The sequence below is a fragment of the Accipiter gentilis genome, chromosome 9, assembly GCF_929443795.1.
Source record: "Accipiter gentilis chromosome 9, bAccGen1.1, whole genome shotgun sequence".
Lineage (NCBI taxonomy): Eukaryota > Metazoa > Chordata > Aves > Accipitriformes > Accipitridae > Astur > Astur gentilis.
Genome location: NC_064888.1, coordinates 14,877,286 through 14,891,799, shown reverse-complemented (window position 1 = coordinate 14,891,799; position 14,514 = coordinate 14,877,286). Strand labels below are relative to the sequence as shown.

Sequence of the window (14,514 nt, the reverse complement as noted above, 5' to 3'; positions counted from 1 at the left end):
CCGGGAGCCGAGCCCTGGCTCTGCCGGCGGGGCTGGCTGCTGCCACCGGCGCCCCCTTCTTTCCTTCGGCGCCAGCTCCGGCCCCCCCCCCCCCCCCCCCCTCCCCACAGCGCAGCCCGGGGCCCCGACCGCTGAGGGGGCGGCAGTTCGTACCTCTGTCGACAGCCACAGCCCCCTCGGCCCCTGTCACCCACGCGTTTCTCTGAAACTCGCGCTACTCCGCGCACACGGCCGCACGCCCCCGGCTCCTCGGGGGCAGCACCTGCCGCCCCCTCGGCGGCGGCGGCGGCCGTCGGGCACCCCGGGGGCCGCGGACGGCCCCCTCTCGCCCCTCTCCCCCTGCCGCAGCGCTCCCGCTCCGCCGCCGCCGCCGGCGGGGCTCGACGCTCGCTGGCGGCCCCCGCGCGACGGGACCCCGGCGGGGCGGGCTCCGCCGCAGGGCAAGTTCGGAGGCGAAGCCCCCCCCCCCCCCCCCGCCTTTGGCCGCCACGGGGTGTTCCCCCCTCGGTACCACCGAGCCGCCGCCACCCCGGGGCTCTGCCCTGCCGCCCGCCGTCGTCCGTCCCTCCGTCCCCCCCCTCGGTGCCTGGGCGGGGGTCGCGACGGCGGCAGCGGCGACCCACCCGAGGCGCTTACCCTCATTTTCCTGGGCGACGTGTACATACGCGTGGGCAGCAGGGGCGGCAGCGCCGGCGGCCCCGCGGCTGACAGCTCTGCCCGCCCGTGGCGGAGCTGCCGCCCGCGCGGCCGGCCCGGCCCGGCCCGGCCCCGCTCCGCTCCCGCCGCCCGTGACGTCAGGGCCCAGCGCGGCGCCCTGTTGGCTGAGCGCGAGCGTGGCCGGTTCAAACGGAGCCGAGTCAACGGCGCGGGGGGCGCGCGTGGGGCGGGGAGGGGGGGTGCGCGCGCCGTGCCTGTGGCCGTGGGCGGCCGGGCCGGGCCGTCACCTCGTCCCTCTCGGCAGGGGTTGGGCTGAGGCGGGTCTGGCCGCTGGCGTTTCTGTCACAGGTGGAAACACTTGATCTCTCTGGTTTGGGGCGGGGGGGTGTGTGTGTGTGTGTTTTATTTCTCTTTGGTTGGGTTTTGGTTTGCGTTTTCTTCCCCCAGAAAAAGGTTCTTAAGCGAGCAGACCGCTCGGGTTTGTTTTTTGTTGGTTTTTTTTTTTTTTTTTTTTTTTTTGGTGCAGTTTTCTTCTTCATACCCCAAGCACCGCGTGGACTTCTGAAAGCTCCTCACCGGTGTGTGCTCTCCCACCGACGGCGGGGAAGGCTCCCCGGCGCGGCCAGGCCTGGGGAGGCCCCGGCGCCCGGCGGGGCAGGGGGCGAAGCGGTGGGCTGGCAGGCCCAGCTCCGGGCGGCTGGCGAGGGCCGCTCCTCGCACGGCGCGGCCTTGTGCGAGACGTGGGCCAAGAGGAGGCTCGGCGGGCGATTCTCCCTCGTGAGCTGTTTACGCCGGCACGCGTGGTATCGCCCGATGTAATTACTGCAGCATTGAGGGATGCCGCCCAACCCTCCCTGCTAATAATTGTTTTTATTATTCTTTCTGCTAGAGTTGTTTTTCTTCTCGAATTGCCTGAGCCAGTCATCTGATAGTTCGGGGCTGGTCGTAGACAGCAGGGCTGGCGCTGCACCAGCCCCTGTTGCTTCACACGCAGGCTCGGGTGCGTATCTAGAATCTGATCTCCCGTGGAAACACTCGGTGGGTACATCTAGCCTCCTCACCTACACCCGGGAGCAACTGAGGGTTGCCGCCTTTGCGGCCTTCCCCCGTGTAAATGTATTTTTCCCATCCTGTTTCTCATTCTACTTGAATTGGCATGTTTTAGTATTTTACCCGCTGTCTCTAGGCGTTCATTAATTTTATTTTTATTATTGAACTTATTTATTTAATGGCTCTGAACATGTAGCAGAAGGCTTCGCTGGTTTCCATGGTGATTAATGTGGGAAAAGCCTTTTTGGAAGTAAGCATGCCGGTCTAGGTAGGTGGGCAGGGCAAACGAATTTGGAAACATGCACATACTCAAGAGTATAAGGAATATATTCGCATTCGCTCACCATTTGAGGACAAGCACTGTCATCCATCCCAAACACGCAATAACTTTAAAAAGATTTGTAGCTACTCATCATCTTTACTGCTTGCCTACTAAATTCCTTCTTGGTTTCCAAATCTTAACAGATCTGCTGTACACTTTATCTTCCTTATTTTAATTTAGCTTTTTCTCTTAAGTGACAACTTGAAAAGTCAGTCCTTTTCCTCCCTGCCAAGTCTGCTTTGCTCTTAGTCTTACTCCTGTATCTTAGCTGTATTGTACAACATTTAGAGCATGCAGGTGTTGCAGCAGATCTGATACGTGTTTACTCTGAGGCTTTCCTTGGTTCTAGCACCCTGCCTGCCTTGGACACCGAAGAACTCCCAGGTGGCATGAGCTTTGAACCCAGTGGTCCAACCTGCTGCAGTACCACATTGGGATGTTAGTGTGTAACACTAGAGGAGGGTGAGGGACAAGTTTTGTCAAGTTTTGTTCAAAGAAGGCTTTTGCCAAGTCTTGTTCAAAACTAACATCTTTACAAAAGTTTATCAAAAGCAGGAGGTAGGAGTTCATAAGCTAACACTGTATAATAAATATGATAACCTTTTTGAAGGCTATGACCACCTTCTAATAGCTTGTTTAATATTTACAGCTAAGAACAACACCAGCAAGCCTGCAAATAAGTACGCATGAAAAACAAAGTATCGGATCTCATTCTGTTTCTGTGCTAATCTGTTTTCCCACCTTACTCAAATGTTTGCTGAGGTTTATAGAAGTATATGTCCATTAATCTTGGCAAAACGTACACAGTTAATTGAGCTCTAGTCACAGATTCAATCTGTTGTGAAAACAATCCCTGATCTTTTTGTTTGTCTGGGTTTGGGTTTTTTTTTTGACATAGATCAGATAGATCAGAACTTAGATCTATCCTGTCGTTAGAACTAAGAAACGCAGGAATTTAGAAACATTCTAATAGCATTAAGGAAAACTGTACTAGCTAGGAATGCTCTCTCTTCTCTGAGAGTCATGTATCTGTTCTGGTCTATAGGCAAAGGCCTGTTATACCACTGCACAATAAACACCCTGAAGAGCACCTAGGGTTTCTACCAAGGTTTGGAAGAGCTGATGGACCACAATTCTTCCCCAGAGTACAGATTGCATAGGAGCTGATTCTTGCCATAATTGGGTAAAAAAAAAAAAAAAAAAAAAAGTAATATATGTAGAGATAAGTGTCCGAGATGTAGCCTGTTCTCTGCAGTTCCTTATGTTGTGCTTATTGTCACCATATTAAAGTGTTTTTCCATAGTCCTCCCTTCTGCAGTCCAGCAGATTCCATTTAGATTTTTTGGTATGTATACATAAAGGGGTGTGTGTCTGTGTATATTTCTTGTTTGTATACATACCTATGTATGTGTATATAAACATTGGGGTATATGTTAGAGAATGCAAGTTTCAGGGAAATGTATTTTTTTTCCTTTTCTAGCATACATAATGCTTAGTTTTGGGGGCACTGTATTGTCTAGTCTTGCAATGTTGTTGGAAAGCTAGTTTTTATAAATAGGAGAAGCTGAAGACCTAAATTCAGCTTGTATAGCATGTAACAGATGAATCATATTATCTTTTTATTTCCATTTCTCTTTCTGCAAAGTGTGGTTGATGACCTTTAGCTATCTATATTCTGAGTGTTGAAATCTGTCGATACAGAAACTCTCTAAGGTCTAATTATTTTTGTAGTTATGTAAGTTCTGTTCCTCAACAAATTGCTTGCATTTTGAAGATGTTTTCATTGGGCATTGCCTCATGTTACTGGTGGGTGGACCCTAGAGCAAGTTTAATCAGCAGAGCCTGTACTTGTTATGTAGCTTGCTTTTGAGGCAACACCGCTGTGGTTCAATCCAGCTAGTCAGAGGAGTATCTCGCTGCAGAGTGAGTCAGCAGCAGTCACGCTATGACTGTCTCAAGCTTGAAGGTTCCTTCAACCTCTCTTATACTGGCTAATGTCAGTATAACGTGTTCTATTAACTCATGATTAATGAACTGGATTGGTATTTGCAGTATTTGGGTTCTATTCCTGCTTGTGCTACAGACTTGCTGGACAAATTGTTTAATCCCCCTGTGCCTCGGTGAAATGTTGATAAGGATGTTTTCACACTGTTGTGCTTACTTTGTATGTTTTTATATTTGGACAGTAAGTTTTTGCTTTACTGTGTTTGGATGCAATTTCCTAGTACAGTTATATCTCCTCTTAAGTGGCAAGTTGCTGGTCAATGACTTGGTAAAATTAAGAAATATTAGCAAAGAAAAGCGGGTGAAAGTGAAGGAGAAATCAATTTGAGAGTGAAGAATATCAAGTTAGATGTGAGAGTCAGGGAAGAAGAAACTCAAGGTTTTTCCACTGGTCTTAAAAACCCAGCATTTTGGAAACAACTTAACATTCTTGTGTGTATGTTTCAAATGTAACTGTACTTAAGCGAGTAATTATAGATGTCATTAATGCTGATCTGAGGCTATAACCTCAAGTGTAAAGGGACTGTCCTAGAAATGCTGTCTCTGGAGCTTTCATTGTCAAGCTACTCAAGTCACTTGTTGGTCACCTTCCACACAGATCTGGTTATTATTAACGTTTAGTTTCATTTAACAGAGTGTGTATTTAAAGCCCCAGATCTGTAGTGAAGCAAAGAGGAACAAACACAGAGGAGTCTGCATGGAAAGTGGACCTAATTGTGTATGGCATTTTTCATAGCATTGATTAACAAAATGGGATCAAGTCTTCATCTGTCAATTCCCACCCTTTTGTGTACACAGTAGGATGAATATAGCATGTTGCTTTGGTCTTTGAAGTACAGCTGGGTTTAGCGCATAGCCTTGTTTGTTACTCTGAGGTTAAGTCTGAACTGTTACCCAGAGATCTACTGGCTATGAAAATGGCCAGGGTATAGAGGGTCACTGTATTTGCATGTTATATTCTGTTTCAGTAGTTCAGATGGGGCTTTTGTATGGACATAACCTAGTATGGACCATTTGTAAGAATTTATAATTTAAGGAGTAGAATGTAGGTAGAGCTTCAAAGCCTCAGGCGACTGTCTTTAGGGAACATTAGGATTTTGGTCTTAATTGTAGGGCTGCACAGATGTTCAAGATTTCCTTGCTGTGCATACAGATTTTAAGATTTGCAAGCTGTTCTTAAAACACTTGTAGATGAATTTGAAGATTTCTAGATTTCAGAGATTCATGCTGCAGAATAACTTGATGGCACATTAATAACTTTGCAGCAGATGGGAGTGGGAGAAAGGAGTTTCAAATCGTGGTTCTGAACTGAGCAAAGCTTTTTAAGCTTGAGACTTGAAGTGAAGTTGAACACTGTAATTATCAGTCTGTGGTTATTATTGACCATGCCTTTGTCTCTCTCTCTGACCTGGGACAGGATGAATCTTTCCACATAATAGTTTTGTCAGAGCCAATGGATGTTGTAGTTTGAAAATGGTATTTTCCAATTTTAAAATGTTTTGCTGAAGAGGTCTTGAACAGCTCTACCCTTGAGATACCCAGCAATTTTCAGAGCAAACCTAGCTGAAAATATAAAAACAAATTGAGATGTGGTTCACTGCTGTGTCTGTTTTCAGTTCTACCTGAAAGGGAAAAACTAGTTGTGAAAATTAAGTTACATATCTGTGGAGCAAACTGTGTTTTCACTGGCATAAGGTCAGCCCTGTGACACCATTGAGAGCAATTGTTTGCTGAGCAGTGTGAAACTGATTTTTCACTGATGCTCAGTACTGTAGCTCCCCCTTGGATTGAAAGGAAGATCTTCCCCTGGATTTAGAGAGGACATGGTGCTAATCCCCAGTTTTTTGTGTCTCTGCCAAAATAGGAGATTTAACATATTCTGACACAAATTGCCTATGATACTCGTGTGTGGCTGTTAATTAGTGACTGAGATTTTTATGGTTATTTTGGCACAGCTGCCTGAAGAAGTTCACTAGTAGTCTGTTTGGTTCCTGATTTTCATAGATGCTCCAGTCGTAGAATTCTGTAGTTTTTAGGAATTATCTTGCCTGCTAATTGAGATTTAAGGTACATCCAGCTGGGAAACAACACTGTAATATATCATGGGTCTCCTTATCATATTCTTGATTGGCGTGGATGAATCAGCCTTGGTAAAATAAAAAAAAAAAAGGGGGGGGGGGGCAAATAAAAAGGGGTGATACTCCTCTTTTGAATCAATAATGTAGCAAGAGAAACAACTTACAGGGTTCTGAGGACCTCAGGTCATTTAAATGCATAGGAGAGCTAGTCAGAGAGTAAATGAAAAGATCTCAGAAAAAGATGGCTTAGTGTGTTCTGTTTAAAGAAGCTGTTACAACTTGTCCTGTGTAAATGACAATTTAGTCAATCAGGGTGTAGTTGAACAGCTGCTTCTCCTATAGTTGTAGAGTTGTTCCGTTCTTATTCATGTTACGCGGAGTCTGCTTGCTGTTTGTCATGCCTTGTTTTCCAAGAAAGGGCAGAAAAAGCATAAAACCCCTGGTTTTAATGTTTGTGTTTTGATCTGATTTTGGCTATAACATGGAAGAACAAAGGTATGTTAATGTTATATGCGGTCTTTTTATTAATTTTATTTAGGGTCTTTTTAAGCTGAATATTTAAAAGCAACTGATATTCTATTTTAAATTGGGTTCAAGCTTGGGTTCAAGATAAAGGAGTTCTGGTCTTATCCTAGCTAGTGTGTCCTTCACTTGCATATTCATGCTTGCTTTGACACCAGCTATTCCAAGAATGTGCCACCATGCAGAAAGTGAAAATGAATTATGCCAAGAAGGGAGCATGTACATACATCAGCAATTTGGTGCCCAGGGGAAGAAAAATCTGCATGTCTGCTGATGTCAATCTTCTTGATACAGTATTTTTGTAAATGCACGTGGGTTGCTATTTCTTTTAACCAGCTCAACAAAAAGGAAGTTTATTTTTAGTGTTTTAAGCTTCAGGGCATCACAATTAGCAGATCAAAATTGCCAGTCTGACTAGTCAACCTTCTGTGTGCTTTAGCAGAAACTATGACAGCAACATTGTTAGCATTCCCACTGGTATTTTGGAATATTCATTAAGGTCAGTGATGGGATGTCCTGGTTTTGGCTGGGATAGAGTTAATTTTCTTTCTAGTAGCTGGTATAGTGTTATGTTTTGGATTCAGTATGGGAATAATGTTGATAACACACTGATGTTTTCAGTTGCTGCTAAGTAGTATTTGGACTAAGTCAAGGATTTTTTTTCAGCTTCTCATGCCCGGCCAGCAAGAAGGCTGGAGGGGCACAAGAAGCTGGGAGGGGACACAGCCAGGACAGCTGACCCAAACTGGCCAAAGGAATATTCCATACAATGTGTTGTCATGCCCAGTATATAAACTGGGGGGAATTGGCCTGGGGTGTGCGGATCGCTGCTCGGGAACTAACTGGGCATTGGTTGGCGAGTGGTGAGCAATTGCATTGTGCATCACTTGTTTTGTATATTCCAATCCTTTTATTAGTATTATTGTCATTATTATCATTATTATTTTCTTCCTTTCTGTCCTATTAAATGGTTCTTATCTCAACCCATGAGTTTTGCGCTTTTTTTTTTTTCCTCTGATTCTCTCCCCCATCCCACTGGGTGGGGGAAAGTGCATGAGTGGCTGCATGGTGCTTAGCTGCTGGCTGGGGTTAAACCATGATGTGGGATCAATTTATTTCCCCCCCCCCCCCCCCCCCCTCCTGTTTTCAATCTCTTTGGTTTTACAAATTTTATTTTATAGCTGATGGTGGGAAATGGTGGGCTGATGAGCTCATTTGCAGTAACTCACTTGCAGCTGTACTAGAATACAAACAAATTTCTATTAAATGTGATCTATCTGTCTTACCTGAATTACGGCGAGTAATTCAGTTCCTGTGCACGTCTATTGCTTGGATTCTTTTAGCTGACACAGCCAAGAATTTCAGCAGCGGTTATTAGGGAAGTTTTAGAGTGGGCTAAAATCTACTCAGTTTATAGGGCAGTTAACAGCTGTCGGCTTAACTCTAATGACTTTATTTGAAATAGAATCAAGATATGATAGTCTTAGCAATATCTTGAGCAAAAAAAATGGAGAAATATTGAGAAAATGGAAGTTAAATATGGTTTAATTTTAGCAAGAGGTTGTCACCAAATTAGTATTCAAAAAATTAATTTATTTTTAAGAAAGCATTTTGATGAATAACAAGAGCTAGTGAACAGATGGATGAGCCTCCAAGCCTACTTAGAAATGTGCACATAGATGAGACTATCAGCTACAGTGTGTTTCGGCATACTTAGCTACTTCGGAAGGACTTGCACTATCATATCAGAAACATAGTGAATAAACAAATGTATATTGAGTTGATGCTGAGTAGTACAGAATATAGGATATTGTCTCACATATATGTATATTTATCCTATCTTATATATCCTAGGACACAGCCTCAGACTACCAAGCATAAACTATTGAACGTGAAACACTAAAGTATGATGACCCTCTGTCAAATACGTGGTCAGATTTGCACTGGATTAAGCTGAGGACTAATCTGCAGGTGGACAAACCCCCTGCTATATATGCATAAATGTTGAAAGTAAAAAAAATAAATAAAAAAAAATTCAGTGAACTACCTGTACGCTAGTGAAATTAACTGAGCAATTACTTAGTTTTCTGTTTTGCTAAAGCATCTTGACATAAATCAGTCAAAGAATGAACATGACTGAGCTACTTTGGCCCAACCCTTTATGACAATACCTGTATAAGGAAATAAATATAAGTGAACTACATATAAAAAAGATTTAATGTCTTCCTGGAACTTCTATTTTCTCTGTGCTCTGTTCTGTGTTGATCAAGTTACAATTCAAATAACTGATGATGAAAAAACGATATGCATCTTGAACCTGTTTGGCTTTGCTGTTTAGGACTGGCACTCATCTGAAAGTTAGCTATATCATAGGATACCAAGTTTCAGTAATTTCCATTTGAATTTTTTTTTTTTTTTTTGGGAACAGTTATTTTGATGTCAGTAGGAAAATAATAACTGAATTGTCATGCTTTTCCCTGCCTTTTGCAAGTTCATTGCGCCCATATTAAAGATCATTTAGGGAGGTTGTGTTATTATTTTATTTAAATGTTACAATTTATATTCTTCCCCCCCCTTCTCACCAGAAGAAGAATCCAAGAGTATAAAAAAAATTATAGTGAATTCAAGAGCCCTGTATGTTCTGAAGTGTCTGGGTTTGAACCTTACTGCTGCCGTTTGCCTCGCTCCAGTGGCATGAAACAGATGTCACCTCAGCTCACAACTTCAAAGGGGATTCCCCAGGCAGGAACATGTGGGAAACTTAAAGCTCATATTGTTTCCCCAGGGGAAGCTTGTTCCTTCTGGTGCTCACTTGTGTTCCCCTTTAGACTAGGTTCTTGGGTCTGCAAAAGCTGTGCATACAATGGGCAGAGCCTGTTTTACTCTTAGCTCGGGTCTGGAGACTTTTTTTAAACTTATCTGTGTTGCAAATGCATTGTTACTTAAATATCTCTTCAAATTCATTAACGAAGTCTAGCCTAATTTTAATCAGTAAGATTTAAAAATGCTTTATTGTGTGTTTTCATTGTAAGTGTTTTACAGATGTACGTTAATTGGGAGAGTTCTCTACCTAACTGGAGACACTATATTCAATCATTTTATTTTGTTCCAAGAATGATTATAAGCATGATAGTAAACATTACAGACAAAATTCTCCCATGGTTACACACCAGTCTGCATCGCATCACTGAGATAAGTAGGCCAAGGGGAATTTCTTGTCATATTCTACTTTGTGCAAGACCAGTCCAGAAAAGGGGAAAAATCACATTGTTCCTACTTCTGTGTTTCTTATCGGATCTGCTGCTTCACTGGCATAAAAATTGGGTGATGCAGGAAGAATTTGAGACTACAGAGGCATTCAAGTGTTGGCATTTTAAATATCTCTGATGTAAATTGAGCACAATCCTGCTGTATGCCCTTGGTAGATGAAGTCAAACGCCTGCCCCCTCTCACACCTACGTCTATTGAAGTAAAGAAGGGTTTGTTCAAGTGGAGCAGTGGGTTCTAGGAAATGGAATTGTAATTTTAAAACAAAAGATGAAAGGCACTGTATATGCTAATGTTTTTTGTTGGTAGTTATTTTCTAGAGTAAACAAAAGCCTAGAATTGCCCTGGCATTGCATAATATAGAAGATAACAATTTATAATAGCTAGTACATTAATTAACTTTTGTAACAGATGTTCTGTGAATTTGTTTAAATTTGTACTTTGTTGTTTTGTAGTCCCCAGTGAGTCTATTGAGTGATACAATTTTTTTTGTGGTTGTGAAAGGTTGTTTACTGCTACTAAAAACCTAGAGAATATTGGATTGTTTTATATAGTCACTTCATTTTTATGGTTTGCAAAATAGTAGCAAACTTAAACTAAAGTCAGTGAAGGAAGCACCGGATTTCAACAAGGGAGTCTGTAAATAACAGTACAGATAACTTCATGCACAAACCATGAAAAATCATCTCTGGCCTGTTGTCAGTTACCCTTGTCAAAACTGCCAATAACAAGGCACTGAGCCTAAGTGCCAGCCGTTGCCTAACTGGAAAGGGTTACTTCAGATTGCCCACAGTTACAAAGAACTATGAAGATACAAGGTAGATAATGGAAGACAGGTCTCTTAGGAGAGTACAAAATCCAAAGAAGTAGCCATATGTATCTTCTTGTTCTTACAATCTGCGCTATCATCATCATCTTCTGAGATCCAGTCTTTTTCACAAAATCCACAAAGTGAAGTAGAATTGCAGGAATATAAGGCAATGGTGGAACACTGGATATCTTTATTGGGAACATAAGATAGATGTCCAACCAAGAATAGCTTATCCAACTAGAAGCATTACTGCCTGGAAGTCATTTATTCCTTAATTAAAATGCTAGATTCTCAGGAAATTGGTAAGCTTTCTGAAACGAATGGAAATAGACTGCTTGGCACCCCTGGAGGATCTGGGCTACTGTGTTTACCTATGTGTTGGCTAATGAACCTTTCAAGATGCATCTTTTGCATCTTTGAACCAACTCCTAGGCTACTATGGTAAATGACAAGTGTTTTGGCATGGTTAATTTCTTCTAAAAAGCCTCATAAAGAAGCTAGAGGAAGTTTCACAAAACACTTTTGACTTCTAATATTATCCTGAAAACATTAGAATTGCATCTGAAAGCAATTTATAATCTGTCACAAAACTCTGTTTTGACGTATGTTTTGTTAATTGAACTTCTGAGGATGTACAATTCTAATGTGTCTGTTTAAAGAAGCAGTGTTGCTTACCTGTTTCACGTATTCACAGCTAAGCTAAACTTTCATCTTTATTCTGCTCAGCATTGCTGTTTCTACTAAAACCTAATACATTATTCATAACTGCTTCTAATTTTGGCCTAACTTTGAACTGGAGATAATTGGAGTGTCTTCAATTGTCTTACATGTTCACACATCAAAGAACATCAAGTCAGCAGTCAGCATTGTTCTTGTGGTATATGTATGTGTCTGTTTTAAAGAGTGAGGAAATATTGTTTTGCTAGTGATACTGGGATGTTCCCCACTCTTCTTTCAAAAATAAATGACGATAAATTCCTAATGATCTTATAGAAGTGATGCCATAGGTTATCATGTTCAATGCTGCATATCTGTGTCTTAGTACAAAACTTATTGGAGGCAACAGAATTTGTCTGAGTGACTTCAGTAGGTTTTAGATAAAGCCCCATGTAAAGGTTGATTTTCAGTGTTACCTAATCACTCCTTTCCTTTTGGTGCTGCAAGGCCGTTACGCAGAAATCATCAGCACTTCCAGGTATCCTACATATCCTGTATTTGCTTTTCTGCTACTCATACCCGTTTCCTCCTTTCCCCCTCCAAACTCAACCCAAATTCAGGTGAAACTGATAAGGAGTGCAGTGAGAATCAGAAGATGCATGCTGTTCAAGTAGTGGGATTTGCTGGGTAATTTTACCGAGTACTGCTTGGGAGGATGCAGTGTGCAAGGTCCTGTTTTGCTGGATTAGCCTTTGATGCACAGCACGTTTATGGCTTGACATGACACCTGTTTCCTAAGAAACTGAGAATGTAGTAAGACACGTGGGGTTTCCTGCAGGAATAGGAGGTATGCTGAGTGTCTGAGACTGATGAGGATGGGGAGAGCAGAGTTTAGACATGGGCTAAAGAGTGCTGCTTGAACTGTGTTGCATTGCAACTGGTATGAATCTGATCACATCAAATGAAGGGAACTCGCAGAGGCTCAAGTACATCATGTGCCTAATTCCTGTTTGAAATTTTGCAAATATTTCGTAGTAACTACAGTTGTATAAACATGCAACCTCACAAATGTTAAGGTGCTTTTTTCTTCCTGCAAGCTAGACGCAGTTACAAACAGCCTCTCACTGGCATACGCTTATAGACATTTGCAGTGTATGAAATGATGAAAACTTTTTTGGGGATTAATGTGTTAAGCACTAAAGTGCTTTACTGTATAATTTGCAATAAGCCATATTACTTTTTTCTACAATCACAAGTCACTATTTTTATTACTGAGCTAAATGGCCTCACCTTTTTTTATTATTGCTTTTCCCTATAATCCCTTTCTCTCTGTTGTGATAATATACTTTACTTTCAAAGTCAGATTTTGCATGTGTTTTTTGTTTTAAACACAGATACAAATTGTCTTATTAATGTGGCTAGCAAGAGCAAAAAATTAAAGATTTTGCTAATTTTTTTTTTTAAGTCTGGATGTACTATATCTGTCAAAGTGGCTATTAATATTCTACAAACCTGGGAGCTCCGCTGAGTTGAAATCATAGCGCTCCAAATGTTACAGCACTGAAGTTACACCCCAAGTCAATATGCATAGGTAGTACTTAGATTTATCTTGAAGTTGCCCATTCAGTTTCCTACCAAGATCTCTGCTCAGTTTAGAAGATAACCAAAGTTATTACAGACTGCAAGTGACTGATATATCTTCCTTGGCAACAGCCAAAAACTAGCAAAATACCATTTGAACTGGATTCGGGCATCCATAGACACCAGCAAGATTAGTACCTATAACTGAAAATCAGTTCCTTGCTTTATATATATAGATCACAGTTCTTTTCTGCACCTTTCAATTTTTCTTTTCATATTGTTGATGAATAAACAGTAGATGTTGATAAAAAAAGAAATTAATTTCTCCCTCCCAAAGACTGATTTATACCATGCCTGTTGGGCAGTCAGGTAGTTTACTTAAAAGTCACCTCCTTGCTTTTAGAAGGTAGTTATTAGGTGGGCTTATTTATCCCTTTTTTAGTCCTTTGTTTTCGTATTTTGACCAAAATAAGTTCTTTTGTAATTGATTTTTTGAAATAATGAAGTAGTTAAAAGGAAAAAGGAAAGATGTTTAACAAGTCCATCATGCTCAAATGCTCCCAAGGATAGTTTGAAGGTGGCAGCTCTAATTTTACTGTGATATTGTTTGTGTTTGTACAAATTAGGTGTCATCTTTGGGACATATCCTGAACATGCATCCATCTGTGTATGGCCAGAGAGCTCCAGTAGTTAATAGTTTGGATTTTATTTGAAAGTCTTCTCTGAGAGGATGCTGTAAGTTAGTGCACTGTTGTGTGCTAACTGGGGAGCTCACAGGTGAATTCATGCCTGATTTTTTGAATACAAATAAAATTGTACCCTCAGTTGGGTGCGTGAAGTGGTCTGGAACGACGCAGTAGGATAAACTAATCTGGAGTTTGCCTGTGAGGAACAAAATAGCCATTCCCAGAAGTTACAGCTTTGGATCGGTCCAAACACTGAAACGGCTGAAGTCTTCTTCAACAAGCTTTGGCTACAAGTGAGTGAGTTTAAAGCATTTCCTGTAACTATGTTGCTTTTGAAGGATTTAAATACTAATTCAACTACTAGTAATATTCTATCTTTTAAAACCATCAATCTGATCTTTAAAATTTGATATTTTACAATTCACATTACAAAGGAAGTGTACTTATGCTGCTGCTATAATAATTATAATGATGTTTCATATGATTTTTTTATTTAAGCTTTTTTATGCTTAAATATCTTAAAATTCACTAATGGCATTTATGCCCAAATTATTTGAACAGGAGTTTAGATTCTGTCCCTTTAAAGTACATGTCAAGGCTTAGACACACTGTTGCTGTGTTGCCCTTTACCTACAAGCAAGTACCTATCATAGGCATTTGCAATATGTGTGGGTTTCTTTCAAGTGTCTTTTTAATCGTCCTTTTTCTGTTTTATCATATAAAAAGGTAACCTTTAACAGAAACAGCTAGCTGGCAGTACAGTCCCCAAAACTGAGCTAGCTAAATAATCTGCTCACATTTCTGATTGCTTTGAGGACTGTTCCTGTATAGTTACGGCAAATGTCCCAACATCATCTTTCATATCCTTTTACTGATAAT

The 14,514-nt window shown here is 41.6% G+C and overlaps 1 protein-coding gene across 1 annotated transcript in view; it reads right to left on the bottom strand.

Annotated features, from left to right (window-relative positions):
• RASGEF1A (RasGEF domain family member 1A) overlaps positions 1–737 on the bottom strand; it is a 28,768-nt gene extending 28,031 nt beyond the window's left edge. Inside the window, exon 1 of the mRNA XM_049809856.1 lies at positions 637–737. Within this exon, the coding sequence (XP_049665813.1) occupies positions 637–663 (27 nt within the window). The 5' untranslated portion in view covers positions 664–737. The remainder of the gene's footprint in view (positions 1–636) is intronic.
• Positions 738–14,514: the final 13,777 nt, after the last annotated feature.